This window comes from Procambarus clarkii, chromosome 12, assembly GCF_040958095.1.
Source record: "Procambarus clarkii isolate CNS0578487 chromosome 12, FALCON_Pclarkii_2.0, whole genome shotgun sequence".
NCBI lineage: Eukaryota > Metazoa > Arthropoda > Malacostraca > Decapoda > Cambaridae > Procambarus > Procambarus clarkii.
Window position 1 is genome coordinate 6,997,045 of NC_091161.1, and position 11,348 is coordinate 7,008,392.

An 11,348-nucleotide genomic window follows, 5' to 3' on the forward strand; every position below is an offset into this window, starting at 1 on the left:
TAAATGCACATTAATGACACTTCGAACACTTTATGTAGGGCATACGTAAATCTGTGTATCTACGTATGTAGGTAAGCTTAAGATTCAGATTCAGATTCAGATGTTTATTCAGGTAAGGTATATACATACAAGTGATGTTACATTAATGGATTGATATATAGATAGAGCTAGTACATACAATGCCTAAAGCCACTATTACGCAAAGCGTTTCGGGCAAGAAAAACATTAATATCTAGAACTTAATACTAATTGAGCATAAAGAATAAAAAGTGTTGAGAACAAATACAAATAAAGATAAAAAAAAGGGGGAACATGACTGAAAAAGCAGCACAAATACAATAGGTTGACAAACAGTGTTGATTAAAAAAAAAGAAAATAACGGACATGGGTTGACAATAGAGGAGTGAGGTAGGTTACAGGGAATTTATTAGGTAGTGTTTAGTTTTTATCTTAAACTGGTTGAGAGAGGTACTGTCTTTAACATGGTTGGGAAGGTCATTCCACATTCTGGGCCCCTTGATTTGTAGAGCATTTCTGGTTTGATTAAGTCGTACTCTAGGAATATCAAAACTGTATTTATTTCTGGTGTGGTGCTCATGGGTTCTGTTACAACCTTCTATGAAGCTTTTGAGATCAGGATTGGCATTACAATTTAGCGTTTTGTATATGTATAGTACACATGAGAGAATGTGCAGTGACTTAATGTCACATTTTAACATTTTTGACTTTGTTAAGTGACTTAACATTTTAAAAGCACCGAATCACCTTCTGTGGTTGATTGTTCAATAAATCCCTGAACTATATATTTAACAGATCTCTAACTCTGTCTATGGAGGACAGAAGAAAATGTATAGATGCTGATTAGCATTGTAAATGTGTGGCCACGTCTGTGGTAGAAAATAATATGATATAAAAAAAAATCTTCCTTACCATTTACAACCTTCCCTACCCTTCACCAACTTCCATTCCATTCACCATCTTCCTTACCATTCTCCACCTTCTCTGTCATTAACTGCCTTCCTTACCTTTCAAAACCTTCCATACCATTCATCACCTTCCCTACCATTCACCACCTTCCCTACCGTTCACCACCTTCCCTATTATTCACAACCTTCCATACATTTCAATATCTTGTCTATCATTCTCCACCGTCTCACCCAAAATGCTCCACAGTCACATCAGTAGGAAAACAATAGTGAAAGAACAGGTGATGAAACTGAGAACGGGTGAGGATAGGTACACAGAGAAAGACCATCTTCCCTACTATTCTCACATACCATTAAGGTGTGAGAATAACTTAACAAGAGATTCCAGGAAGTCTTCTCAGTATTTACATATTATTTTATTTATATATATACAAGAAGGTACATTGGGATTGTGAGGATACATAGCATAGTAATTACATTCGTAGAAAGTATAAAGATAAGAGGTACATGAACTAAGAGTGGGAACAAACCAGGCAGTTTGGAAGGGTTCGAAATTACCTGAGATGAAGTTAGGAGGTATCTGTTGGATCCCGATGTGAGAAAGGCTGTTGAACCTGACAGAGTTGGATGTGACTCTGAACGACTCCGACATAAGAGAAATCGGTTTTGAGGCCCCAGTAGGAATGAGCGACCACAGTGTATTGGCGTTTGAGTACCTGTTTAAAGAAGGGTTATTGAACTCGAGGAGGGGTACTGAAAACAAAAGGCTGGCATTCCGAAAGGGAAACTATGAGGATATATGAAAATTCCTAGCAGATATAACATGGGAAACAGAGCTCAGGGGTAAGACGGCCCAAGTCATGATGGACTACATCACGCAGAAGTGTAAGGAGGCAGCAAACAAGTTTGTCCCGGTCCAAAAGGAAAACAATGAAATGAAGATGAGAAACCCATAGTTTAATCAGAGATGTAGACTAGCTAAGCAACAAAGTAAAAGGGCATGGAGAAACCATAAAAATAACAGGACACTGGAGAGCAGAGAAAGATACCAGAGTGCCAGGATTGAATATGTCAGGTTGAGAAGAGAGGCAGAAGGGCAATACGAAAATGACATCGCAAGCAACGCAAAGACTCAACCTAAATTCCTGCACAGTTAAATCAGGAGAAAAAAATAAGTAAAGGAGCAGGTAATGAAATTAAGGATGGGGGCAGACGGATTCACTACAAACGACAAGGAAGTGTGCGGGAAACTGAATAAGAAATTCCAGAAGGTCTTAACTTTAGAGCAAGGAGAAGTTCCAGAGATAAGATAGGGTACAGTAATTAACCATGATCCACTAGAAGAGTTTGAGATTACCAATAGGGAAGTAAGGAAGCTTTTACTAGAGTTGGATGTGACAAAGGCCATAGACCCAGATGGAATCTCTCCTCGGAAACTTATGGAAGGAGCAGAAGCACTGTGCCTGTCACTCTCCATAGTGTATAACGAATCACTGCCAACAGGGGAACTGCCAAGAATTTGGAAAGCGGCTAGTGTAGTCCCGATATACAAGAAGGGGGACAGACAGGAGGCACTGAACTACAGGCCAGTGTCCCTAACTTGCATACCATGCAAGCTGATGGAGAAGATTGTGCGAAAAAAACTAGTGGAACATCTGGAGCGAAAGAACCTTGTAACACAGCATCAACATGGACTCAGGGATGGCAAGTCCTGCCTCACAGGATTAATTGAATTCTACGACCAGGCAACAAAAATCAGGCAAGAAAGAGAGGGGTGGGCAGACTGCATATTTTTGGATTGCCAGAAAGCTTTTGACACAGTACCACACAAGAGACTAGGGAAAAAGCTGGAAATGCAAGCAGGAGTGAAAACGAAGGTACTCCATTGGATAAGGGAGTACCTAAGCAACAGATAACAGCGAGTCACTGTGAGGGGCGAGGTCTCAGACTGGCGGGACGTCACCAGTGGAGTCATGCAGGGGTCAGTCCTTGGACCTATACTGTTTCTGATATATGTCAACGATCTCCCAGAGGGTATAGAATCGTTCCTCTCACAGTTTGCTGATGATGCAAAAATTATGAGGAGGATTAAAACAGAGGATGATAGTAGGAGGCTACAAGATGACCTAGACAGACTGAATGAATGGTCCAACAAATAGCTGCTAAAGTTTAACCCGAATAAATGCAAAGCAATGAAACTAGGCGGTGGATACAGGAGACCAGACACAGGATACATAATAGGAGATAAAGTAATTCATGAAACAGACAGAGAGAAAGATCTAGGAGTTGATATCACACCAAACCTGTCTCTTGAAGCCCACATCAGGAGACAAAAGAATTACATCTGCAGCATACGTGAGGCTGGCTAACATCAGAACAGCCTTCAGTGTGTGTGTGTGTGTGTGTGTGTGTGTGTGTGTGTGTGTGTGTGTGTGTGTGTGTGTGTGTGTGTGTGTGTGTGTGTGTTGGAAAATTGTTTATATTCCATATTTACTAATTAGTGTATGTAGACTATGAACAGGATAAGATTAATGTTTTTTTAGCTTTTCATTAATTTCGCTTTAATAAAACCAGGAATAAAATAAGATTTGGTATAAAACAGAACAATATGGATAACGGGAGAAAGGGAAGAAAAAGATCCTCTTTATCCTCTGATGAAGATACTCACCAAAATGACACGAAGAGGAGGAAAAGGTCATCCCTATCCTCTGAAGAAGACACTAACCAAAATGACATGAAGAGGAGGGAAAGGTTCTTCCAATCCTCTGATGAAGACACTAACCAAAATGACATGAAGAGGAGGGAAAGGTTCTTCCAATCCTCTGATGAAGACACTAACCAAAATGACATGAAGAGGAGGGAAAGGTTCTTCCAATCCTCTGATGAAGACACTAACCAAAATGACATGAAGAGGAGGGAAAGGTTCTTCCAATCCTCTGATGAAGACACTGACCATGATGACAGGAAGGGAAGGAAAAGGCCCTTCCAATCCTCTGATGAAGACACTAACTATGATGACAGAAAGGGAAGGAAAAGGCCCTTCCAATCCTCTGATGAAGACACTGACTATGATGACAGAAAGGGAAGGAAAAGGCCCTTCCAATCCTCTGATGAAGACACTGACTATGATGACAGGAAGGGAAGGAAAAGGCCCTTCCAATCCTCTGATGAAGACACTGACTATGATGACAGGAAGGGAAGGAAAAGGCCCTTCCAATCCTCTGATGAAGACACTGACTATGATGACAGGAAGGGGAGGAAAAGGTCCAACTTATCCTCTGACTATGACATGGAGGATGATGAAGATGAAGAGGACGAGGACAAGGACAAGGACAATAACGTGGACGAGGACGAGGACAAGGACAGGGACGAGGACGAGGAGGGTTAAGAGGACGAATATAACAGGAAAAGCAGGAGAAGGTTCAGTCATCCTTATGATGACGAAACGCAGGACGAGGAAGATACAGTGGATGAGGTGAATGGGTGCGAGGAGGATGAGGTAGACTAGGAGGATGAGGTAGACTAGGAGGATGAGGTAGACTAGAAGGATGAGGTAGACGAGGAGGATAAGGTAGATGAGGACGAGGAGAACGAGAATGAAGATAATGATGATGAGGAGGACGACGAAGTCGATAAGGAGGAGGATAAAGACGATAATGACAGGAGGTGCAGGAAAAGGGGCCACTCCTTCCAAGATTAGGAAGATGAAAAAGACAATGATGAGGGAGATGAGGAAGACAATGATGAAGGAGATGAGGAAGACAATGATAATGAAGATGAGGAAGTCAATGATGAGGGAGATGAGGAAGAAAATGACGAGGAAGACAATGACGAGGGAGACGAGGAAGACAATGATGAGGAAGATAAGGAAGTCAATGATGAGGGAGATGAGGAAGATGAGGAAGCTTAAAAGGAGGAAGTAAAGGAAAAACCATTACTCCCTAAATATCCCGAAAGATTTATCACGTGGGTTCGTAGTCCCCAAGACATAAATAACAATACATCAAGAAAGAAGTTTCAGTTACCAACGAGGCAGGAACGGGACAGGCTGCACTGGGCCGCTCTCTGCCTCCTGGGAGACTGTCCTCGCCACAGTCACCAGCGAACAACATAAACGAGATAAAAGCCAAATGTCAAAGAAGAGGAATTTGAGAACAAGAAGAAATGGCTGAGGCAAATATATAAATGGCGAATTAATAATTAACAGGCATCGCCAGTAGACGACATTCTGAGTTCAGACTCCACAGGCGAGAGAGCCTCGTTTTCCCCCATCGAGTCCTCATGTGGGGAAAACGAGCAGGAAAAATTACATCTTATGTCCCATGGTGATGGTACAGGACGAGACGTTGTTGATGATGCAGGACGAGACGTTGTTGATGGTGCAGGACGAGGCGTTGTTGATGGTGCAGGACGAGACGTTGTTGATGGTACAGGACGAGACGTTGTTGATGGTGCAGGACGAGGCGTTGTTGATGGTGCAGGACGAGACGTTGTTGATGGTGCAGGACGAGGCGTTGTTGGTGGTGCAGGACGAGGCGTTGTTGGTGGTGCAGGACGAGGCGTTGTTGATGGTGCAGGACGAGACGTTGTTGATGGTGCAGGACGAGGCGTTGTTGATGGTGCAGGACGAGACGTTGTTGATGGTACAGGACGAGACGTTGTTGATGGTGCAGGACGAGGCGTTGTTGATGGTGCAGGACGAGGCGTTGTTGGTGGTGCAGGACGAGACGTTGTTGATGGTGCAGGACGAGACGTTGTTGATGGTGCAGGACGAGACGTTGTTGATGATGCAGGACGAGACGTTGTTGATGGTACAGGACGAGGCGTTGTTGATGGTGCAGGACGAGACGTTGTTGATGGTGCAGGACGAGACGTTGTTGATGGTGCAGGACGAGACGTTGTTGATGATGCAGGACGAGACGTTGTTGATGGTGCAGGACGAGACGTTGATGGTGCAGGACGAGACGCTGATGGTGCAGGACGAGGCGTTGTTGGTGGTACAGGACGAGACGTTGTTGATGGTGCAGGACGAGACGTTGTTGATGGTACAGGACGAGACGTTGTTGATGATGCAGGATAAAAATATGATGCAGGTGATGAGTATGGTTTTGATTCTGACGATGTAAGTATCAACAATGTTTACCACAGAACTGGGCAGAAAGTCAGGCGAAAGGGTGGGTATGAGGCTCCCCGCAGATCCCGCCAGAGGCACCGCTTCCCACTTCTCCGGCCACTGAACAACCAACCTGATTTAGAGACTGAAGGAACTGATTAGAAAACCGCCAGAAATTATAGCCACAAAATTTATCACAAAACGGACTCTAAGTCATAATCATTTGCTACAGATTCTGCATCTGTAGAGAGTTCAAACTCTGATAGTAAGTCCAGCGATGATGGGGAGACAATAGCCTCATGTAGAACTAATCGTCAGTCTCATTATTCAGCTTTCATTAGAGCTAATGATGATGCAGGCATTGACGGTGATGACGAAGTCAGCATTGATGCTCACGATAAAACCAATATGGTTGGATCTGACTTCAACACTGTTTATAAATGTATCCATAAACCAACATATTAAATTATATTCGAAGCAGTCCGGAATGCTAGATATTAAAAAAAATCTGAAAACCATGTTTAACGTTAGAAAACGATTAACACTAATTTTGGTCAGAGTTCTCGCGTGAAGACTTAGGTTAATTCTGACCTTAAAACTGACTCTAAATCACTCGGATAAATGTTCTATTAAATTATCCGAAAAGAGAGTTATAGAGCTGACGATAGCTCTGGAACTTAAATTAACAATGACATTGACCATAAAGATGACTAGAAATAATTCTTCAAGAAGTTCCTCGCTGCCATATGCAAAGCCAGTTAGAATGGTACCCGAACATTTTCCAATAAACTAACCAATAAAGCTGACGTCTGTAAAGCTATTGGTAAAGCTATTTACAAAGCTATATAAAGGGCTTCTTACAAATTGAACGAAGATTCCGGCAAGGAAGCAGATGATGAGAGTATCACTGAAGGTCACTGTAAACATTACGATGATCGAGGTTATGAAGGAGACACCGAGATAGACCCCAAGATTGATGGTTAACCAGGAGGAATATACTTTGATGTTGACCCTCTATTGTTTTAACCCGAGGATATTGTATATGCATAAGATGAGGATTATGATGGATCGGACTCTGCTTCTGACCAGGAAAACCCCGAAATATTTTCTGGTTGTAGGAAAAGATCTCAAAACATGCTTAATGGAGAGTCTTCTTTGGATGACAGTGACATAGCCGACACGCTGAAGTTATTTTCATTGGAAACCAGTTGTAGTGGAAGTGAAGGTGACATCGAGTCATGGGAATCCAGCCATGGTGTGAGTGAGGCTGAGGACGACCCTAAAGGTGACGAGTCTAGGGGTGACGACTCTAGGGGTTCCGACACCAAGGGTGACGACTATGAGGGTGACATCTCCTATCGGAATCGTCCATCAAGATTCTCTCCCTGCCGTCTAGTTGAGTTTGGCACAATGTAACCATTTTATGACTATGAAAAATAACTCGAAGAACTTGCATTTCAACAAATTTATCAGAATGTATTTGAGAAATAGTCTTCAAATCCCGATCATTCTGCCTTTGATACAATGCAAGAGACAAAGACTAAAAATCTGTATACCAAGGAACAGAAATATTCCGCATCAACCACAGATAAAACTACTACAGCACCACAAAGTATGCAGACATCCTGTCCACTCATACTTGCGAGAGGAGAAGGGGAAGAGTAGGTGCAAGGAGAAATGTGTCCACCCATTCTTGAGAGCAAGAAAAATGTGAAGGAGGAGCCTGGAGAAGGAAAGTGGTGGTCTAAATGGCTAAGGGAGAAAACTAAATGGGTCATACCAAATAACATATTTCAACAAATATTCGATGTCTAGTATTAAAGAGCTTTAGAACGGGTATACACTCTTCAGTATGGAGGAGTAGACATTAAAGACATAAGAACTAAATGTGACCAGCACTCCGGCAGCGATTCTGCAGATGATTTTGATATTGTATCAGAGAGTCGCGCTCGTCTATTATATAAACGTTTACTGGATAAGGAATATAGATTCCCAAGTGACGATTCTTCAGAGGAAGATAATGACCCATGCAAAGGGCTCGATGTTGACCGTATCCTCAACATGTATCCCTCTACCATGTGGCACAAATTGTTGTTCCTCGATCCCAATTGTACTGTGTTAGCCAGAAATGGGCTTTAATTGTTAAATCACCATGCATGGAAAATGTTAGATAGAGTCCATCAACAGCTTGGCAATAATCGAAATTGGCCTCACCCAGCATTTCCAAAACTGTTTATTTGTGACGAATGTGATCGATAAATGTTTCTGTGGTCCAAGAACATCTGACACTTGCATTGTTGTTGTTGTTCCTTGGGAGTCTCCCTTCAGAAGAATACTCCCCCGGGAAGAAGAAGAGATTTGTCCAGGTTTTCTCAACACGTGTTGTGATTTGTTCCCAGATTGGGACCTTTTTTATATTTATTTACTAACTACTGTTCGTGTTAAGCATGGTTAATGAGTTTCTGCTGAAAGTGAACACTTATCTTCTTGACAGAGCTAAATGCGAGTTGATAGACATGCTGGGAAGTTGTGTGTGTGTGTGTGTGTAATTACCTTTGTGTAATTACCTTAGTTACGACACCTAGTTCACATGCCAACAACGAATAATTACCTAAGTGTAGTTACAGGATGAGAGCTACGCTCGTGGTGTCCCGTCTTCCCAGTACTCTTTGTCATATTATGCTCTGAAACTATTGATGGTTTTGGCCTCCACATCCTTCTAACTTAACTTTTTCCAACCATGTCTTGTGTGTATGTGTGTGTGTGTGTGTGTGTGTGTGTGTATTCACCTAGTTGTGCTTGCAGGAGTTGAGCTCTGCTCTTTTGGCCCGCCTCTCAACTGTCAATCAATCAACTGTTCCTAACTACTAACTTTTTTTCACACACACACACACACACACACACACACACACACACACACACACACACACGCACACGCACACGCACACACACACACACAGGAAGCAGGCCGTAGCAGCTGTCTAACTCCCAGGTGAATATTTATTACTAGGTTATATGTGTATCAGGGTAAAAAAACTCTGCCCAATTTTGTTCCTGCCGGCACCGGGAATCGAACCCCGGACCACTGGACTACGTATCAAGCGTGTTGTTCAATCAGCCACTAGCGTGTGTGTGTGTATGTGTGAATGTGCATGCGTGTGTATATATTTACTATATGTATTTACTATTTGTGCATGAAGAATCGAGTTCAAAGCAAACACAGAACGTTTCCGGAAATTTCTAAATCCATACCACATCTGAAACACTTCAGCGGCGGTTTAGACGGAGCCACAGATACAGGTTGTTGCCCTGCTTCTGTTGCAGTGTTCTGTTGCTCCTGTTCCTGCTTTCTTTGGTCTCTGGTCTTCTTATACTGACAGTCCTTCAGTGGGTGAGGACCGGAACAGAGAGCACACTTGGGTGTGGGGCACCAGCAGTGCTTAGCTATGTGGCCACTGCCACAGCACTCGTAACACTCCACAGGGTTCAGCTCCCACACCCTGAACGTGCTGGGGCGCGCATACAACCCACCAAACCAATGCTGGTCAGGTGGCGGATCAGGCTTTTTCCAGACTATGATTATTTGATCTGTAGGCTTACCATTCTTGGTCAATCTTCGTGCTCTGTGTACCCGTCTAATTCATAGGCCCACTCTAGTGGATACCCGTGACTGTACCTGTAGACTAGGTATTCATCCATCTTCTTGTTTCATGTTGGATTATCTAGAGGGAAGAGCTTTACATCACCTATTTTCCCTTGTAGAAGAGCCTCCACAACCTGCTGCTTCTCTCTTAAAACATACACATATGGAGAGTTGACATGTGGACGTAGCACGCCTGCAGAGCCAGGTGGGTACACCACGCTCAGTTTCTTACTCCACACAATCCTGTCAGCCACACTCGTACCTTTAGGGAAGGTCAGACGTGTGTACTCGCTCCTTGGTGCTATTGGACGCTTTCCACACTGTTGTTCACCAGGCTTCTGTTTCCCTTGTTTCCTTCTCTGGCTCTTACTTACCTTACCACCTCCACAAACCCATCATTGGGTGGTGGGGTGACAGTGTCACTGGTCACGGTAGGGAAGAGCCCTGAGGGTCCAGCAGCTACCTCCTCCATACCTGCTTCTTCAGGCGGCGGTAATTGTTGCTCTAACCTCCTCCGATACCTGGTTTGCATTGATAATCATATGATGATGATGAACACGACAATTGGCAGAGCAGGCAGCATGCCCTACCAGTCATCAGCGCCAACAGTCATAAACCTGCTCTGAGGGGAAGAGCACTCTCAGTGGGTTTGAGAGTGCTCAGACCACTTGGATAAACACTTGGATATTCCACTTGGTTGGTTGGGACTCGCGGAGGTTAGCCCTCAGTGACTTATTCTCCTACGTGTGGACAGAATGTCCCCTAAGACAGCCTAACCCTGCTACAAGGGTGAACAGATGCCCAGATCAAGTGGTCCCCCAGATTTTACAGATAACCGCATGGGCCACTGGACCGTTCCACTTGACCTGTTGAAATGGCGAAATGAGAAGAATAAGAGAAAGTGGGGAAGATAAGTCTTATAACTAGGAATGTACAGTTGCTCTGTACAAAGCTGGCATCATTGTAGTGTTGGCGGCTGCCAACCTCCCGCCAGGGAAGGGATAGGGGGGACCGTTGGGTCAGCGCTCTAACCGCAAGGGTCAGAGGTCCGTGGGGGACAGATTACGATCCCACAACTCTCCTTGCTGTTTGTTGCCTGAAGCTGTAGATGCCCTGTGGTTCTTGCTAGAGAGTATTACAGTGAGTCCCAGGTACACTGTACAGGTGATGCTGTGTTATTAGCACCAGCAATGCATCAAACACTAATGTCTGGTAGGCTTCCCCTAAGGGAGCGAAGGGGGCAGGCTAGCCTGCCTCCAAGCCTCAGACGCCACTCACTAGCTCACTCTAGGGATCCTTTGATACTAGTGACTTATGCAACAGTGTTGGAACACTCAGCAGTACAGTAGTATTGTGACGATACCGCCCTGGCGATCACAGCACAAGGTTGGGGACGAGGGACTGAACCCATGAGGAAGGGGGTGGTAGGAGAAAAGCACACAGAAACTGTATTGGAGGGGACCTAAAAATTCCCTCTAATGCGTTATGTGTGGTTTCCTCCGAGGCTAAGGGTCCCCCTTCTTCCAGCTAGAGGTGGTACTCCCTTCCTATAATTATTATATATATATATATATATATATATATATATATATATATATATATATATATATGCAAACAAGCCTGAATGGTCCCCAGGACTATATGCGAATGAAAACCCATGAGGAAG

General features: G+C 43.8%; 1 protein-coding gene across 1 annotated transcript; it reads left to right on the top strand.

Moving 5' to 3' along the window:
• Positions 1-3,534: 3,534 nt before the first annotated feature.
• On the top strand, positions 3,535-4,836 carry LOC123772926 (uncharacterized protein DDB_G0283697-like). The gene is made up of 2 exons (XM_045766363.1): positions 3,535-4,309; positions 4,655-4,836. Exons 1-2 carry the CDS (start codon positions 3,535-3,537, stop codon positions 4,834-4,836), a joined length of 957 nt encoding a protein of 318 aa, XP_045622319.1.
• Positions 4,837-11,348: the final 6,512 nt, after the last annotated feature.